Here is a 20,627-nt window from a genome sequence, read left to right as displayed (position 1 = left end):
ACTATCAGACTGCGTGGTCGGTAGTAGTGGGTTTCAGTAGGCCTTTATTAATATTTTTGTCAAATGATTGAATGCATGGTAAAACTATAATTTACCAACACTTAACTTTGTTGTGATGGTGCTTACATCCATTTGTATATTTAAGTATGCTTCCAAATGCTATTTAACACCAATAAGTTTTATGCTGGATACACATATAATGCAATGTTATCATATTTGATATAGATATCTATCTCTCTCTTTCCAGTGAAGTAATGACACAGAAAAGCCGTTACGTGGTGGGTCTCGAGAAACTTGAGTCAGCATCATCCCAGGTGGCCACCATGCAAGTTGAGCTGGAGGCTCTGCAACCACAGCTGATCGAGACCTGCAAGAAGGTGGATGAAATGGTGATTACTGTCGAGCGTGAATCCGCAGAAGCAGCAGAGACGGAAAAAATAGTGAGACAGGACGAAGCTGTGACCAACGTACAAGCCATGGCAGCCCAGGCTATCAAAAATGAATGTGACGCCGACCTTGCGGAAACCATGCCTATCTTGGAGGCTGCACTTTCTGCACTGGACACGCTCACCCAAAATGTAATAATAAGTCGTTGTTAAATATCACACCCAACTCAATTGTCTGATCTTGTAAAACGGACATCTTGTGTCCATCTTTTCATGTTCAAGGATATCACAATGGTGAAGTCCATGAAAAGCCCACCCCAGGGTGTCAAGATGGTCATGGAGGCAATCTGCATTCTAAAACATGTAAAACCAGAACGTATTCCTGACCCATCTGGTACTGGTAAAAAAGTGGAAGACTATTGGGGTCCTGCCAAAAAGCTTTTGGGAGACCTTAAGTTTCTACAGGGCCTCAAAGAATTCGACAAGGATAACATCCCTGCAAATATTATGGCCATCATCCGAGAAAGGTACATTAGCAACCCAGACTTTATACCGGAGAAGATTCGTACAGCCTCCACTGCAGCTGAAGGTCTGTGCAAGTGGGTGTGTGCCATGGACAAGTACGAGAAGTAAGTCGTGTGCGTCTATGCCATCTGTTTACTCAGCTTGCTTACTGTAATGTACTGGTGTAACTTGGAGTAATTAAAGGGGAACATTATCACAATTTCAGAATGGTTAAAACCATTAAAAATCAGTTCCCAGTGGCTTATTATATTTTTCGAAGTTTTTTTCAAAATTTTACCCATCACGCAATATCCCTAAAAAAAGCTTCAAAGTGCCTGATTTTAGCCATCGTTATAAACACCCGTCCATTTTCCTGTGACGTCACATAGTGAAGCCAACACAAACATGGCGGAAAGAACAGCAAGCTATAGCGACATTAGCTCGGATTCAGACTCGGATTTCAGCGGCTTAAGCGATTCAACAGACTACGCATGTATTGAAACGGATGGTTGTAGTGTGGAGGCAGGTAGCGAAAACGAAATTGAAGAAGAAACTGAAGCTATTGAGCCATATCGATTTGAACCGTATGCAAGCGAAACCGACGAAAACGACACGACAGCCAGCGACACGGGAGAAAGCGAGGACGAATTTGGTGATCGCCTTCTAACCAACGATTGGTATGTGTTTGTTTGGCATTAAAGGAAACTAACAACTATGAACTAGGTTTACAGCATATTAAATACATTTGGCAACAACATGCACTTTGAGAGTGCAGACAGCCCAATTTTCATCAATTAATATATTCTGTAGACATACTTTCATCCGTGCTCTTTTCCTGAAAGCTGATCTGTCCAGTTTTGGAGTTGATGTCAGAAGGCCAGGGAAGCTAGGGTCGATATTCTTCTCTTGATCGTCTTCGGTGGCATAAGGGACGGTGTGAGCAAGACATCCAGGGGGTTTAGCTCGCTCGTCTGCGGGAACAAACTGCCGCCATTGCTTGCCGTGCTACCGAGGGCCTTTGTCCCTGAATTGCTCACACACTCCGGCAGATTCAATGGGGGTCTGGCGGCAGATTTCTTTGACTTTATCGTTGGAAATGCATCTGCTTTGAGTGTCGCAGGATATCCACACATTCTTGCCATCTCTGTCGTAGCATAGCTTTCGTCGGCAAAGTGTGCGGAACAAACGTCCAATTTCTTGCCACTTTCGCATCTTTGGGCCACTGGTGCAAATTGAATCAAACACTCCGATAACACACCGACGAGGCATGATGTCTCCAGGGTACGGAAAACAGTCGAAAAAACGGAAAATAACAGAGCTGATTTGACTCGGTGTTTTGAGAAAATGGCAGATTGCTTCCCGATGTGACGTCACGTTGTGACGTCATCGCTCCGAGAGCGAATATTAGAAAGGCGTTTAATTCGCCAAAATTCACCCATTTAGAGTTCGGAAATCGGTTAAAAAAATATATGGTCTTTTTTCTGCAACATCAAGGTATATATTGACGCTTACATAGGTCAGGTGATAATGTTCCCCTTTAACAATTGTGTTTGACGTATTGAAAATGACAATTTTATCCAACAGTCATCAGTTTGCATGCAAAATGTACTTAGCCGAATTCCACTTAACATTGAGGCATATGGGCAGAGAAAAAAAAATGCACTTTGTATCAGGGATTCTCAAATTGCAATTGCAATTAGTTAGGTCGTGGCATATCGTTGAAAAGTACATATTACCATGAACAGGTACCACTACGCCAATAGAACAAACATTTTAAACCAATAACTAGGGCTGGGTATCATTGCCAATTTCCCAAATCGATTCGATTTCGATTCATAAGGTAGGTGTACTTTTAAAAAGTTTACAGACAAATTGTACTATTTATAGTTGCGGTGGGGGAGGGTGGGTTTCTTCTTCCTCATGTGGACGTAACAAAACAGAAAATAATCAAGAAGCACTGCGTTAAGGTATTGTTTCTTCAAATGCAAAATAATACCTGTATACTGTGTGTAAGCTATTCGTCTGGGAGTCTTAGTTTGTTGGCGCAGTCAGACGGGATGTAGCGTACAACAATTTTGTTGTGAATGCCGGAAGTGTGCGCTTAGTTTTTTGATCTTACAAGACTCTTGGTTAAAACTATAATACATAGAAATAGCAGTTTCAATCAGATATTTACATCGTATGATCATAACATGTTGTGGTTTACTTTGAGTCGTAAATCAAAAGTTGCAATGGCTTCTCTTACTGTTTGTACAAACCCCGTTTCCAAATGAGTTGGTAAATTGTGTTAGATGTAAATATAAACGGAATACAATGATTTGCAAATCATTTTCAACACATATTCAACTGAATATGCTACAAAGACAACATATTTGATGTTCAAACTGATAAACATTTTTTTTTGCAAATAATCATTAACTTTAGAATTTGATGCCAGCAACACGTGACAAAGAAGTTGGGAAAGGTGGCAATAAAGACTGGTAAAGTTGAGGAATGCTCATCAAACACTTATTTGGAACATCCCACAGGTGAACAGGCAAATTGGGAACAGGTGGGTGCCATGATTGGGTATAAAAGTAGATTCCATGAAATGCTCAGTCATTCACAAACAAGAATGGGGCGAGGGTCACCACTTTGTCAACAAATGCGTGAGCAAATTGTTGAACAGTTTAAGAAAAACCTTTCTCAACCAGCTATTGCAAGGAATTTAGGGATTTCACCATCTACGGTCCGTAATATCATCAAAGGGTTCAGAGAATCTGGAGAAATCACTGCACGTAAGCAGCTAAGCCTGTGACTTTCGATCCCTCAGGCTGTACTGCATCAACAAGCGACATCAGTGTGTAAAGGATATCACCACATGGGCTCAGGAACACTTCAGAAACCCACTGTCAGTAACTACAGTTGGTCGCTACATCTGTAAGTGCAAGTTAAAGCTCTCCTATGCAAGGCGAAAACCGTTTATCAACAACACCCAGAAACGCCCTCGGCTTCGCTGGGCCTGAGCTCATCTAAGATGGACTGATACAAAGTGGAAAAGTGTTGTGTGGTCTGACGAGTCCACATTTCAAATTGTTTTTGGAAACTGTGGACGTCGTGTCCTCCGGACCAAAGAGGAAATGAGCCATCCGGATTGTTATAGGCGCAAAGTTGAAAAGCCAGCATCTGTGATGGTATGGGGGTGTATTAGTGCCCAAGGCATGGGTAACTTACACATCTGTGAAGGCGCTATTAATGCTGAAAGGTACATACAGGTTTTGGAGCAACATATGTTGCCATCCAAGCAACGTTACCATGGACGCCCCTGCTTATTTCAGCAAGACAATGCCAAGCCACGTGTTACATCAACGTGGCTTCATAGTAAAAGAGTGCGGGTGCTGGACTGGCCTGCCTGTAGTCCAGACCTGTCTCCCATTGAAAATGTGTGGCGCATTATGAAGCCTAAAATACCACTTAATACAACTTAAGCTGTCCATCAAGCAAGAATGGGAAAGAATTCCACCTGAGAAGCTTAAAAAATGTGTCTCCTCAGTTCCCAAACATTTATTGAGTGTTGTTAAAAGAAAAGGCCATGTAACACAGTGGTGACCATGCCCTTTCCCAACTACTTTGGCACATGTTGCAGCCATGAAATTCTAAGTTAATTATTATTTGCAAAAAAAAAAAAAAAGTTTATGAGTTTGAACATCAAATATCTTGTCTTTGTAGTGCATTCAATTGAATATGGGTTGAAAAGGATTTGCAAATCATTGTATTCCGTTTATATTTACATCTAAAACAATTTCCCAACTCATATGGAAACGGGGTTTGTATATTCGTGGTCCGCGGACAATCAAGAGATTATTCAACCCCTGGCAAAAACGATGGAATCAGCAGTCTTCATCAATGTTCATTCAGTTGTTTTCATTTTGTAGAAAAAAGTCAGATAAGAGACATGGCACAAAACTATAGTCATTTCAAATGGCAACTTTCTGGCTTTAAGAACCACTTAAAACAATTTAAAATTGTGGTAGTCCGTAACAATTTTAAATTTTAGATTAAGCAAAGTAAAAAATCATGAAATCACTCAATTCTTAGTTAAAAAAAATGGAATTATGAAAAACAAACAAAAAAACACTAAACACACCACTAGAACTTTGTTGCACCACCTCTGGCTTTTAAAGATAAAGTACCAATGATTGCCACACACACACTAGATGTGGCGAAATGTGTCCTCTGCATTTGACCCATCCCCTTGTTCACCCCCTGAGAGGTGAGGGGAGCAGTGGGCGCCCGGGAATAATTTTTGGTGATTTAACCCCCAATTCCAACCCTTGATGCTGAGTGTCAAGCAGGGAGGTAATGAGTCCCATTTTTATAGTCTTTGGTATGACTCGGCCGGGGTTTGAACTCACAACCTACCAATCTCAGGGTGGACACTCTAGCCACTAGACCAGTGTTTTTCAACCTTTTTTGAGCCAAGCCACATTTTTTTCATAAAAAACACCACCAGCAGAAAATTTTAAAAAATGAAACTCCACCATGTTGTCGTCCTTTATTTTGAGTTTGTTGTTGTTTCCTGTGTGTAGTGCGTTAGTTCCTGTCTTGCGCTGTTATTTTGGTGACTCTTCCTGTTTTGTCGGTGTTCTCCTGCAGCAGCTTCACGCCTTCCTTTGAGTGCTATTGCCCGCACCCGCTTTGTTTTCGTAATCAAGGCTATTTAAGTTGTGCGTACGCTATCCTTTGTCGGGACATTGTTGATTGTCATGTCATGTACGGATGTGCTTTGTGGACGCCGTCTTTGCTCCACACGCTGTAAGTCTTTGCTGTCATCCAGCATTCTGTTTTTGTTGACTTTGTAGCCAGTTCAGTTTTGTTTTTGTTTTACATAGCCATCCCTATGCTTCAGTGCCTTTTCCTAGCGGGACTTGCCTTTTGTTCATTTTTGGTTTAAGCGTTAAATACCTTTTTACCTGCACGCTGTCCCCCGCTGTGCTCTGCATATTGGGATCACGACAAATCATCCTTGACGCGTTCCGACTTCTACAAAGCAATGAACTACCTGCTGCCACCTACTGATATGGAGTATTACAAGATTACCCTGCCAAGCTCTACACAGCACAGGCACTAGACAACGGCACATTATTATAATTATTGATTTGCAAAAAATATTTTTGGGACCAATTAGGTGAAGTTGCATAATTTCCCACGGCACACTCGACAATATCTTACGGCACACTAGTGTGCCGCGGCACAGTGGTTAAAAATCCCTGCACGAGGCCACTGGGTAGGTTTTATAACAGTTTGGAGTCTCTAAAGCATGGACTCATTGACAAATAGTACTCTTCATCAATCTTACTGCAACTTTCTCTGATTGTTGTTGTTGATCATCGTTGCCGTTTTGAGTCTTGTCAAACGCCATTTTCTATTCAATTTCCACTACACATTTTCAATAGGATTGATCATTTCATATTTATGCACCTAAATCAAAAAATTGTTTCGCATCCTGCAGAGCGTCTAAGGTGGTGGCTCCAAAGAAACAGAAGTTAGCATTTGCGGTGGCAGAGTTGGAAGAGGCCATGGCGGTCCTGAAGAAAAAGCAGGCTGCCCTCAAAGAAGTGCAAGATGAAGTGGCAAAACTTAATGCGATTTTGGAGGCCAACAAAAAGAAGAAAATTGAATTGGAAAATCAGGTGTATTTACTAGAAAATGTGACTTATTGTAAACAGCTTGACATTTTCCTATATGTCATCTAAGAAAAATGGAAAAATATTTTTGTAAACCTCACACTCACTTCTTTCAACTCATCTTCTCCGCTAATGATTTTCCTCAGGTGGACTTGTGCAAAAAGAAACTGGAGCGAGCTACGCAGCTGATTGGCGGGCTGGGTGGAGAAAAGACACGCTGGAATGAAATGGCCGGCACTCTCGGAATACTCTACGAGAACTTAACTGGGGACATCCTTATCTCATCAGGCATCGTGGCTTACCTGGGAGCGTTCACCTCCAGCTTCAGACAGGTACACATATGTCGTGTCTTTGTCGATTCTCAGTCTTCCACTTTACGGTCATCCACAAATGTTAATAGGAGAACTGCAATTTTTGTAGGGAATCGTTCACAATCCTTATGAGAGACAAGAAGACACGTCTTTTTTGGGGGGGATTTAAGAGATGATAAAAAATGCTTGGAAGATGCGGCTAATGAGAGTCATAGTTTTGCCTTCAAAGCCCTCTAAAACAATTTTAAAATCCTCCATCAACGTTTTGTATACACACTGCAAGTATATATGTAATGTAGTAACAGACACGTTCATAACAATATGTAATACGTACAATATTGACCGTATTTTGGTCATTTTAATCATTGCCGGAACACGGTGGAAGAGGGGTTAGTGCGTCTGCCTCACAATACAAAGGTCCTGAGTAGTACTGAGTTCAATCCCGGGCTCGGGATCTTTCTGTGTGGATTTGCATGTTCTCCCCGTGACTGTGTGGGTTCCCTCCAGGTACTCCGCCTTCCTCCCACCTCCAAAGACATGCACCTGGGGATAGGTTGATTGGCAACACTAAATTGGCCCTAGTGTGTGAATGTGAGTGTGAATGTTGTCTGTCTATCTGTGTTGGCCCTGCGATGAGGTGGCGACTTGTCCAGGGTGTACCCCGCCTTCCGCCCGATTCTAGTTGAGATAGGCTCCAGCGCCCCCCGCAACCCCGAAGGGAAGAAGCGGTAGAAAATGGATGGATGGATGGAACTAATTTGTGGGCGCATTTATTTGCGTTTCCATAGCAGTGCATTACCGACTTCTGGCAACAAGTGTGTGTCCTACCGCCGGAAACAAAGGCGTGTGTGTCTTCTAATTAGAGGGGTTCTGGGTATTTGTTCTGTTGTGTTTATGTTGTGTTACGGTGCGGATGTTCTCCCGAAATGTGTTTGTCATTCTTGTTTGGTGTGGGTTCACAGTGTGGCGCATATTTGTAACAGTGTTAAAGTTGTTTATACGGCCACCCTCAGTGTGACCTGTATGGCTGTTGACCAAGTATGTTGCATTCACTTGTGTGTGTAAAAAGCCGTAGATATTATGTGACTGGGCCGGCACATAATAGGCTTTTTGAAACCGATACCGATAATTTCCGATATCACATTTTAAAGCATTTATCGGCCGATAATATCGGCAGTCCGATATTATCGGACATCTCTACTTCCTAATCATGCAAACATGTTTTTTTTCCAGGAGCAAATAGAGGAGTGGTTAGATTTATGTAAGGAAAAACAGATACCCTGCTCTCCCAACGTGTCTCTCATTAATTCTTTGGGTGAGCTAGTCAAAATCCGTGCCTGGACTATAGCTGGCCTCCCAACGGACGGTTTCTCCATCGATAATGGCATCATAATCTCGTGAGTACCTCAAGCATTATCCTTTACATACCTGTGTTGTATACATGCTCAGAACTGTGCGAAAGTCGGTCGTTCTACTAGGGTTGTAGGGTATACAGGTATAAGTACAGTACCGCGATACTAATTTTTTAATTGAATTGAATTGAATTATATCTATATAGCGCTTTTCTCTAGAGACTCAAAGCGCCATTACATAGTGAAACCCAATATCTAAGTTACATTTAAACCACTGTGGGTGGCACTGGGAGCAGGTGGGTAAAGTGTCTTGCCCAAGGACACAGCGGCAGTGACTAGGATGGCGGAAGCGGGAATCGAACCTGGAACCCTCAAGTTGCTGGCACAGCCACTCTACCAACCGAGCTGTACCGCCCTAATTAATCATATTAGGTACTATATCGCCGCTATAAAGTACCGGTCCCCCAACCCACCCGTCGTCGTCGTCACGTCGCGTCATTGCTGGTTTACGAGCAGACCAGCATGTTCGCCAGCGCACACACACAGAGTACTTACAAGCAGACACAGTGTGTAGACAGAAAAGGGAGAACGGACGCATTTTGGCTTAAAAACTAACGATAAAGGTGAAGTTATAACACTGAAACGCCCACCGGAAGAGGTGCTTTCAGACCTAAAGTTCAGCTGCAGTCTGCAGTGTTTCAGCTTCTTCTAAATCACTAATCCTGGTCTCCATGGCGACAAATAAAGTATGTTTCTTACAAGTATCATCCCTGCAGGACGAGGAATAGCTAAACATGCTTCACTACACACCGTAGCTCACCGCCGTCAAAATGTAAACAAACGCCATGGATGGATCCACACCCGACATCCACCGTAATGATACCAAAGTACAGGAGCGTATCTAGTTGATACTACTATGATTACGTCGATATTTTTTGGCAACACATCTTCTTTCGTTTAAAAAAAAATTATGTTATGTTTATAAACTAAAAAAAATGGCCTGGACACATGAGGAATTTGAATATGACCAATGTATGATCCTGTAACTACTTGGACCCAAATTTGTGGTATCATCCAAAACTAATGTAAAGCATCCAAACAACAGAAGAATAAGTGATTATTACATTTTAACAGAAGTGTAGATATAACATGTTAAAAGAGAAAGTAAGCAGATATTAACAGTAAATGTAGAATAATAATTCATTTTCTACCGCTTATCCTTAATAATTTTGACAAAATAATAGAATGGAAAATGACACAATATGTTACTGCATACGTCAGCAGACAAAATTAGGAGCCTCTGTTTGCTTACTTGCTACTAAAAGACAAGTTGTCTAGTATGTTCACTATTTTATTTAAGGACAAACTTGCAATGAGAAACATATGTTTAATGTACCTTAAGATTTTTTTGTTAAAATAAAGCCATTATTGCAACTTTTTGTGGTCCCCTTTATTTAGAAAAGTATTGAAATAATGTTGGTACCTGTACCAAAATGTTGATATCGGGACAACACTATGTTCTACCACAAGAGAACTGAAGGAAGGTTTTTAATTTATTTCTTTAAAATCAAAAGCGTGTAGAACAAAGCAATGCAATTTTACAGAACGAATTAGACAGACAGCTGTGAGTACCAACACACACAGTACTGTGTGTCCTCTAGGTGGCAGTCATGTCTCTTGATCCGTGTAGTAGAAATGACAAATGAACATTTTTGTGAGAAAAATCCTAAATCCCCTGTTCAAATACGCACTTTGGCCTATGCAATATCAATCTCTAAAAATGTTACGTTTCACTGCCCTTTTTATGACGCTTTGCTGTTGCATGCATCCTATGTGACGCCGACCGTGCTCCATGTGACTGCGCCACTCAAAGCTGTGCCTTTCATCGGCTGCGTTTGCCTTTCAGTGTGGCAACCTAATGTCTCACAGTTAGTTCCAGGAGTCACATTCAGGCAATAATGTGCGTGTGTGTTTTTCTCCATGTGTATCCCTCTAGCAACGCCAGGCGGTGGCCTCTGATGATTGATCCCCAGGGCCAGGCCAACAAATGGATAAAAAACATGGAGAAAGTTAAAAGCTTGCAAATCATTAAACTGAGTGATCCTGGCTTTGTCCGTTCTCTGGAGAACTGTATCCAGTTTGGAACACCAGGTGAGGATGAACAGCATACTGTCTTTTTGTGCTATGGTTTAGTTTATGTGCAATTGTAGTTGCTGCCTTTTGGGGTCTCTGCTTACCACGGGTGTGAGATTCTGTCCTCCGAAGCTAGGATTCAACCAAGTGAATTTAAAAGTAATGTATGTATATCATATAATTATTCGTCATGATACATAAATTCCCTATTTTACTTTTTTTTATTTTTTTATTAACAGGATAAAATAAGACAGGTTTCCAGTCCCTCAAACCTAACCACCTCAACCACTTCCACACAGTCTTGCCATTCACACACTCCAAGTATTTTGACAGGAAAGCAAAATATAAAATAAATATAAAAAAAAAAAAATACAAATAATAATAAGACTTAGACTTAGACTTCCTTTTTATTGTCATTCAAATTTGAACTTTACAGCACAGATAAGAACGAAATTTCGTTACATAAGCTCATAATATATATAATAATATAATAAATAACAAACTACAGAAAAAAATGTATAACTAAAAAAATGGTATACAAAATCAATAAAGAACAATTGTGTATTTTAGAATTTGTATTAATAGTTATATATGTAACATAGCAAAGGACACATTTTTAGAAAGGTACGCCATACTCCATCTTTAACTCAAATAAGTCGATATTCCATTTCTTTTCATGTTCAGATACTCTGTTATTTGATGCTATAATTGTTTCTAACATATACTGACACTGGACTCTCTTCTTACTGTTTTGTACATAAATCTACTTTTAGCTTTAAAAAAATAAAAATAAATACCCACCAGAATAATCTAATTAAAAAAGTATGCACAGTTGTCCTCAAAAAATATTATGTGGTGGGATTCACAAAGCCATACCCATTGACCTTTGCCATGACTGTACACTGACCCAAAACCTAGCCACATGTGTACAAAAATAAAACAAATGTATCAGGTTCTCTTCTTCTTTCCCACGGAACCTGCTCGAGGGCTCATTTTCTATCTGCCATTTGAACAGAGATTTTGTTGTAGCTATAATTTTATAAAAATCTGTTAAAATACTCTAAAATATGAATGTAGTGTTAGGATAGATTAGGTTAAGTTTTTTCCCTGAACATGTATAGTGTTTCAATACAATACATCACATATTATACACATTTTCTTTTCTTTTTTTTCCCCTTACAACATGTCGGAAAAGGAGTAGGAAGAAGCAAAGCTTATTCAATCCTACCCCCTTTCTACTTTACGGCAATTACTAACACATATATACAGTATGTGGAGGTTGCCCTCCTGTGGGTTCTCCTGACCGTAATAGACCTTCTTGTAAGCCCAGGAGTCTGGTTTTGACACTGCTTTATTTTGGTTGCACACCAGGTCAGCACTATGCTCTGCAAATTTTAGTCCGTGTGAGCACGCCACGTCATCACTCCGCTCGGCGACTTTTCAGTCTGTTTTGGTTTTGCGTGCCTGTGTGTCCGTTCGCTCCAACTCCCAACAACTGTGTCTTGGCCCGCCTGCTGCTAATAAGCCTGGCAGATGATTGGATGATCAGCCCCAGCTGGGTAATCCAATCACCTGCAGGCCCGCAGACCACGCCCCCCTCCACAATATACACTTCCTGTTCTCAATGTATACACCATCAATGAATTCTCAACACAACAGTTCTCTACATAAATAGCTAAGTCAGTTATGATTCAGCCAATTAAATTAAATTAAAATTATATAATTTTCAATAAGTTCAAAATATTTATGATAATTCTTCTTCTTTGTACTTTGTGAACATTTGTAGTTTGAACAGTTTCTTAAACTGGATCAATGCTTTGTTTGATTTTTTTTGCCATAATTTAATTCCACGTACTGATATGCTAAAATTTGTAAGTGTTATACGTCTAATATATGTTTTAAATTAGATTTTCCTCTAAGGTTATATTTCTCCTCTTTTGTTGAGAAGAATTGTTGTACATTCTTGGGTAGCAGGTTATAGTTTGCTTTGAGCATAATTTTAGCTGTTTGCAAATGCACCAAGTAATTGAATTTCAATATTTTGGATTCAATATATAAAGTGTTAGTATGTTCTCTATATTCAACATTATGTATTATTCTAATTGATCTTTTTTGTACTTTTGTAGTTACTTCCCCATATTTCTACACAATAACTCAGATATGGTAAAACTAGTGAGCAGTAGAGAATATGAAGGGATTTTTGGTCCATAACATATTATGCTTTATTCATTATTGAAATATTTCTTGCCACCTTATGTTGTATATTTTTATAAGATTTCCAGTTCAATTTATCATTTATTATTACACCCAATAACTTGGTTTCTTTTACTCGTTCAATGTCTATTCCGTCAATCGTATTTTTTCGATTTTCCCTTCTACTTTTAACAAATGTCATTATTTTAGTTTTACTGAAATTCAATGTTTTTCTCAAACGATTTTTTACATTTGTTTATTTCTTCTGTTATTATTTGTATTAGCTTCTGTGTGTTCTCTCCTGTCGTCTGCAAATAATACCAACTTTAAGTCCTTTTGTGACTTTACAAATGTTGTTCATATATAGTGTGGTTCTATCAATTGTTGTAGAGTAATATTTCCACAAAATTGGATAGTTAAATACATCCTCCCAAAACAAACAGGTTCTATGAGCAAAGCGGCTTTTATATAATATATAATATAACATAATATACGGTCAGGAGAAAACACAGAGGCTATTTCATCCCTACAAGCCTGTTTTCGCAGGTTTTCCTGCTCTTCAGGGGATATCCAATGAAGAGCAGGGAAACCGCTCTACCGCGGTATTGAGCACTGTATAACGGATAAACCACAGAAACCTTGACTATGATATAACATAATAAAGACTTGGTTTTTAAATTCCAAGTTTATATTATTGTATTTATCTGTAAACAAGACAGCTAATTTAGGCATCTTTTTGGTGGGAGATAAACCATTAGCTTATTCTTCCTTCCAGTTTGCTGTTATGTTTTCCAGTTTTTAGGTAATTCATTTATTTTCTAATTATAACTGACCCAGAAAAATGCAAAGTTTCAAGTTATAAAATTCTAAAATGTTCATAGGAAATAAAGTCTAAGAGGTCGTTGACAAAAGTGAACCCATTTGTAACACATCCCTCCCTCAGCAATGGCTTGTCTCCGACAGTTTTCATCCATAGCAACTGTGTCTGAACACCTTTAATTGTGTCTGGAGGGTTGTACTGAAAATTTAAACATACTTTCAGTCCATCCTTTAAGAATGGTGATAACTATTTTAAACTATTGTGATAACAATAATGGGGGTAGCGGGGGGTGTATATTGTAGCGTCCCGGAAGAGTTAGTGCTGCAAGGGGTTCTGGGTATTTGTTCTGCTGTGTTTATGTTGTGTTTGGTGTGGGTTCACAGTGTGGCGCATATTTGTAACAGTATTAAAGTTGTTTATACGGCCACCCTCAGTGTGACCTGTATGGCTGTTGACCAAGTATGCATGGCATTCACTTGTGTGTGTGAAAAGCCGTAGATATTATGTGACTGGGCCGGCACGCAAAGGCAGGGCCTTCAAGGTTTATTGGCGCTCTGTACTTCTCCCTACGTCCGTATACACAGCGGCGTTTTAAAAAGTCATACATTTTACTTTTTGAAACCGATACCGATAATTTCCGATATTACATTTTAAAGCATTTATTGGCCGATAATATCGGCAGTCCGATATTATCGGACATCCCTGTTAAAATTAACTACTAAATAAATCAGAAGTTACTAACAATTACTCAATACTTGAGTAGTTATTTCACAGAATACTTACTCACTCTTCCTCAGGTAGTTATTTTGATGACCACTTTTTACTTTTACTTGAGTCATATTATTCTAAAGTGACGGTGCTCTTACTTGAGTACAATTTTTGGGTATTCTACCAAACTCTGCAAAAAAAAAAAAAATAATTAAAAAGGTGTGGCTTTGACCTTTTTTTTCCAATATCAGCGGTCTCTGCAGTCCTGTGGCTCTCCGGCAAGCTGTTCTACAGGTGAGGGGCCATATTGCATAAATGCAACCTAACCGTGGGTCTTTGTTCTGGTATTTGGTAAAGATAAAAGGCCTCAGGAGCCGCAAGGGTTGGTATGGTAAAAGCCAATCAGATTGGATAAGAAGACAAAAAAGCCTTTAAGACATTTAAAAAGTAATAATAGAACTCCTTGTCAGCACGTGCTCAGCTGACTTTTCTTTAACTGTAGCTTTCCATATTCCTCTTTGGAAGACCAGAGAGCAGAGCATTAAAGTAGTCTAAACGACAGGAAATAAAAGCATGCATTAACACCTCTGTGTTGGCCTGAGAAAAAAAACAGGCGGACTCTGGCTCTGTTCTTAAGATGATAAAAAAAATATATATATAGCTTTTTTTTTTCATGTGTGGAACAAAAGTCAGCTCAGAGTCAAAAATCCCACCCAGAATTTTTATGTGTTGCGTTGGTTTAAAATCTTGTAATTTTGTTAAAAGTTTCTCCCACTGGCCTTCTAGACCTATAACTAAAACCTCTGTTTTGTCCTGGTTGAGCTGTAGGAAATTCACTGCCATCCATGAGGGGATAGTTTAGCACCAATGTTCCCTCTAATTTTTCATGTGTGCGAGCAAACGCAAAAACTCTCTGAGCATTCAGTGGAGCCCATGTGAGCAACATCAGATGTGCACACTGTGGCTACACCAGCAGCACACCTGTCCCAAACCTGACTAAATAACAAGTTCAATCTCCATCCATCCATCCATTTTCTACCGCTTGTCCCTTTCGGGGTCGCGGGGGGTGCATTCGGGCGCAAGGCGGGGTACACCCTGGACAAGTCCCCACCTCATCGCAGGGCCAACACAGATAGACAGACAACATTCTCTTGTTATTATAATCAAATGACAGCAGTCATTTCCATGAGGTTATTTTCTAATATAAGTGTTTAGGCTCACTTACAATGACAATAACAAAAAATATTTTTTTTCATGAACTGTGTACTTGTATTGTTTGTCTGGGTGGAGATCCTGCTTTGGAAATAATTTGTACCCCTTTCGGACATTGCATTTAGTTCCCATTAAAACATTCACATGTTGCACAATGAGATGTAAGCAGGGGATCATGTGTACATTCCTGCAACTTCCTGTTTGTAAAAAATATATTTTTATTAGTATTTATTTAATATACTAACAGCATTTCATGACTAATATTTATCAATTAAGATTCCTAATAAATTACACTAGAATAAGCACACATTTGATTGGTAAATCATAGTGTAACGACCTGGAATGACACTTTATGTGTGGTGTTGGAGTTGTCCGACTTTTTGTGTGGCTGTAAACGCATCCCTGGCTAAGTGCCATATGTGCATGTGTTGGCGCAAGTGAGAAAGAGCGAGCGGCTGCTGTTGATATAACAAAGTTGCTTTTGGTCTGGTTTGTTCTGCAGAAAATGATCAGTTTTGCTAGATATAATTTTTTTTACTAATGTTTTGGTGATGTGTTTATGGCCGACAATAAAGAGTTTTGCTCAGTAAAGTGATGGATGGAATTCATGTCCGTCTCGACAGACGTTACAATATTTGAACAATGATGACGAAAACTGTTTTCTCTGTCGTGTCCGTGTGTCGAAAATTGTTATGCGCTTATTTTTTTATTTGATTTTGTGCATGGCATAGATTTGCTGTGCGCAGAGGACGCTTGAGCAGTGCGCAATTGCACAGGCGTGCACCTTAGAGGGAACATTGTTTAGCACCTAACCTCAAAGGGGATCTATTGGTCCTGTGTCATCAGGAGCCACAGCTATGTGCAACTGTGTATCATCAGCGTAACTGTGGAAACTGTGGAAACTTTCCTAATGATGTCCCCAAGAGACAGCATGCAACAATTAAAAATAATGAGACCTAAGAGTGAGCTTTTGGGAACCTCACGTTTTAGTTCATGGCTTCCGTTGTTATAGTAGCATTGATAGTACAATGGTGTCATCAAAATGGCTGTTAGCCTCTCATTGTCTGTTTTTGCCATGTGATGTATTTGACCAGTGTTTTTCAACCTTTTCTGAGCCGAGGCACCTTTTTTCATTGAAAAAATCCAGAGGCACACCACCAGCAGAAAACATAAAAAATATGAAACTCAGCAGCCGATATTGACAGTAAAAAGTCATTCTCGCAATTGTTGGGTATGAATTCAAACCATAACCAACCATGCATCACTTTAGCTCTTGTCTCAAAGTAGGTGTACTGTCACGACCTGTCACATCACGCCGTGACTTATTGAGTTTTTTGGTGTTTTCCTGTGTGTAGTGTTTTAGTTCTTGTCTTGCGCTCCTATTTTGGTGTTTACTGTCATGTCATGTACAGATGTACTTTGTGGACGCCGTCTGCTCCACACGCTGTAAGTCTTTGCTGTCGTCCAGCATTCTGTTTTTGTTTACTTTGCAGCCAGTTCAGTTTTAGTTTCGTTCTGCATAGCCATCCCTAAGCTTTAATGCCTTTTCTTAGCGGCACTAGCTTTTTGTTTATTTTTGGTCTAAGCGTCAGATACCCTTTTACCTGCAAACCATCGTCGTCGTTCCCGACATCGACAAAGCAATTAGCTACCTGCTGCCACCTACTGATATGGAAGAGTATTACACGTTTACTCTGCCGAGCTCTAGACCAGTGTTTTCAACCTTTTTCAGGCATGTGATTTTTCCGTCTATAGTCGGAAATCCGTCTTTTTTATCGCTGTAAAAATATAAAAAAATATTTTTCATTTTTCTTCGTTTTTTCCGACCTACAATGTGTGTTAAAATCTTGATCCGTCTCTTTGCCACACTTGCCAACAACTACGTAAGGAGTACAGTTTTTGATAATCCAGTGGTAAAAACTATGGTTTTCCATAAAAAATTAACTTAAAAATCGAAGCTACGTAGCGAAGCAATCATCACTGATTATTGGTTGGTTTACATATAAGAACATCTATGATTGGTTGGTGGTTTACTATGATAAGGCAAGATAGGGTGGGTCATCAAACCAGGAAAGGAAATCACAACATATCTGAAATGACGACGAGAGTCGGAGAGGAGAAGAGTAAATATTCAAGCGGGCGATTTATATATTTACCTACTCAGTGGCCTAGTGGTTAGAATGTCCGCCCTGAGATCGGTAGGTTGTGAGTTCAATTCCCGGCCGAGTCATACCAAAGACTATAAAAATGGGACCCATTACCTCCCTGCTTGGCACTCAGCATCAAGGGTTGGAATTGGGGGTTAAATCACCAAAAATGATTCCCGGGCGCGGCCACCGCTGCTGCCCACTGCTCCCCTCACCTCCCAGGGGGTGATCAAGGGTGATGGGTCAAATGCAGAGAATAATCTCGCCACACCTAGTGTGTGTGTGTGACAATCATTGGTACTTTAACTTTAACTTTTAAAAAACTAGTGGATGATGGCAGAGGGATTCTCTTCTTTAGATTTTTCTTATAGCGACGTCCAGGAAACCCACAATGCGTCTACTTGGCCACATTTGGACAAATATATGCGTCTGGATAAAACAATGCCCAAAACATTAATTTTAGTTGTTTACCATGTAAGCTCAAATCAAAACCGCTCTCGACATGGAAGACGGGGAATACACATTTAAGAACACCGGTCCAGGCACCTGTGTTCTTAAAGCCCTGGACCTGTGGCCCCCAGACCCCCAGTTTTTTTTCAGTCTTTTTCATTAAGTTCAAATCACATGCCGGCTTTTTTGAGCCAAGGCACATTTTTTGCGTTAAAAAAATCCGGAGGCACACCACCAGCAGAAGTCATTAAAAAACGAAACTCAGTTGACAGTAAAAAGTTGTTGTGGCAATTGTTGGATATGACTTTAAACCATAACCAACCACGCATTGTCTCAAAGTAGGTGTACTGTCACGACCTGTCACATCACGCCGTGACGTATTTTCAGTTTTTTGCTGTTTTCCAGTGTGTAGTGTTTTAGTTATTGTCTTGCGCTCCTATTTTAGGGGCTTTTTCTCTTTTTTTTTGGTATTTTCCTGCAGCAGTTTCATGTCTTCCTTTGAGCGAAATTTCCCGCATCTACTTTGTTTTAGCAATCAAGGATATTTCAGTTGTTTTTATTCTTCTTTGTGTGGACATTGTGGACGCCGTCTTTGCTCCACAGTAAGTCTTTGCTGTCGTCCAGCATTCAGTTTTTGTTTACTTTGCAACCAGTTCAGTTTTAGTTTCGTTCTGCATAGACATCCCTAAGCTTCAATGCCTTTTCTTAGCGGCACTAGCTTTTTGTTTATTTTTGGTTTAAGCGTCAGATACCCTTTTACCTGCAAACCATCGTCGTCGTTCCCGACATCGACAAAGCAATTAGCTACCTGCTGCCACCTACTGATATGGAAGAGTATTACACGTTTACTCTGCCGAGCTCTAGACCAGTGTTTTCAACCTTTTTCAGGCATGTGATTTTTCCGTCTATAGTCGGAAATCCGTCTTTTTTATCTCTGTAAAAATATAAAAAAATATTTTTCGTTTTTCTTCGTTTTTTCCGACCTACAATGTGTGTTAAAATCTTGATCCGTCTCTTTGCCACACTTGCCAACAACTACGTAAGGAGTACAGTTTTTGATAATCCAGTGGTAAAAACTACGGTTTTCCATAAAAAATTAACTTAAAAATCGAAGCTACGTAGCGAAGCAATCATCACTGATTATTGGTTGGTTTACATATAAGAACATCTATGATTGGTTGGTGGTTTACTATGATAAGGCAAGATAGGGTGGGTCATCAAACCAGGAAGGGAAATCACAACATATCTGAAATGACGACAAGAGTCGGAGAGGAGAAGAGTGAATATTCAAGCGGGCGATTTATATATTTAAAAAACTAGTGGATGATGGCAGAGAGATTCTCTTCTTTAGATTTTTCTTATAGCGACGTCCAGGAAACCCACAATGCGTCTACTTGGCCACATTTGGACATAAATATGCGTCTGGATAAAACAATGCCCAAAACATTAATTTTAGTTGTTTAAGATGTAAGCTCAAATCCAAACCGCTCTCGACATGGAAGACGGGGAATACACATTTAAGAACACAGGTCCAGGCACCTGTGTTCTTAAAGCCCTGGACCTGTGGCCCCCAGATCCCCAGTTTTTTTTCAGTCTTTTTCATTAAGTTCAAATCACATGCCTGCTTTTTTGAGCCAAGGCACATTTTTTTGCGTTAAAAAAATCCAGAGGCACACCACCAGCAGAAGTCATTAAAAACGAAACTCAGTTGACAGTAAAAAGTCGTTGTGGCAATTGTTGGATATGACTTTAAACCATAACCAACAACGCATTGTCTCAAAGTAGGTGTACTGTCACGACCTGTTACATCACGCCGTGACTTATTTAGAGTTTTCTGCTGTTTTCCTGTGTGTAGGGTTTTAGTTCTTGTCTTGCGCTCCTATTTTGGGGGCTTTTTCTCTTTTTTTTTGGTATTTTCCTGTAGCAGTTTCATATCTTCCTTTGAGCTAAATTTCCCGCATCTACTTTGTTTTAGCAATCAAGGATATTTCAGTTGTTTTTATTCTTCTTTGTGTGGACATTGTGGACGCCGTCTTTGCTCCACAGTAAGTCTTTGCTGTCGTCCAGCATTCTGTTTGTGTTTACTTTGTAGCCAGTTCAGTTTTAGTTTCATTCTGCATAGCCTTCCCTAAGCCTCAATGCCTTTTCTTAGGGGCACTCACCTTTTGTTTTTTTTTGGTTTAAGCATTAGACATTTAGCTACCTTAGCTACCTGCTGTGTCTTGCGCTCCTATTTTGGGGGCTTTTTCTCTTTTTTTTTGGTATTTTCCTGTAGCAGTTTCATATCTTCCTTTGAGCTAAATTTCCCGCATCTACTTTGTTTTAGCAATCAAGGATATTTCAGTTGTTTTTATTCTTCTTTGTGTGGACATTGTGGACGCCGTCTTTGCTACACAGTAAGTCTTTGCTGTCGTCCAGCATTCTGTTTGTGTTTACTTTGTAGCCAGTTCAGTTTTAGTTTCATTCTGCATAGCCTTCCCTAAGCCTCAATGCCTTTTCTTAGGGGCACTCACCTTTTGTTTTTTTTTGGTTTAAGCATTAGACATTTAGCTACCTTAGCTACCTGCTGCCACCTACTGATATGGAAGAGTATTACACGTTTACTCTGCCGAGCTCTAGACAGCACAGACACTCAACAACTGCACATTTGCGGATTATAATTACTGGTTTGCAAAAAATATTAACCCAATTAGGTGAAATTACATCAACTCCCACGGCACACTAAACAATATCTCACGGTACACT

General features: G+C 39.9%; 1 protein-coding gene across 1 annotated transcript in view; it reads left to right on the top strand.

Moving 5' to 3' along the window:
- dnah7 (dynein, axonemal, heavy chain 7) overlaps positions 1 to 20,627 on the top strand; it is a 213,001-nt gene that overhangs the window by 122,670 nt on the left and 69,704 nt on the right. The window contains exons 44-49 of the mRNA XM_061926536.1: positions 248 to 578; positions 669 to 1,015; positions 6,382 to 6,562; positions 6,703 to 6,888; positions 8,101 to 8,264; positions 10,216 to 10,370. Coding sequence (XP_061782520.1) covers positions 248 to 578; positions 669 to 1,015; positions 6,382 to 6,562; positions 6,703 to 6,888; positions 8,101 to 8,264; positions 10,216 to 10,370 — 1,364 coding nt within the window. The remainder of the gene's footprint in view (positions 1 to 247; positions 579 to 668; positions 1,016 to 6,381; positions 6,563 to 6,702; positions 6,889 to 8,100; positions 8,265 to 10,215; positions 10,371 to 20,627) is intronic.

The sequence above is a fragment of the Nerophis lumbriciformis genome, linkage group LG31 (assembly GCF_033978685.3).
Source record: "Nerophis lumbriciformis linkage group LG31, RoL_Nlum_v2.1, whole genome shotgun sequence".
NCBI lineage: Eukaryota > Metazoa > Chordata > Actinopteri > Syngnathiformes > Syngnathidae > Nerophis > Nerophis lumbriciformis.
This window is presented reverse-complemented; position numbering and strand designations above follow the sequence as displayed.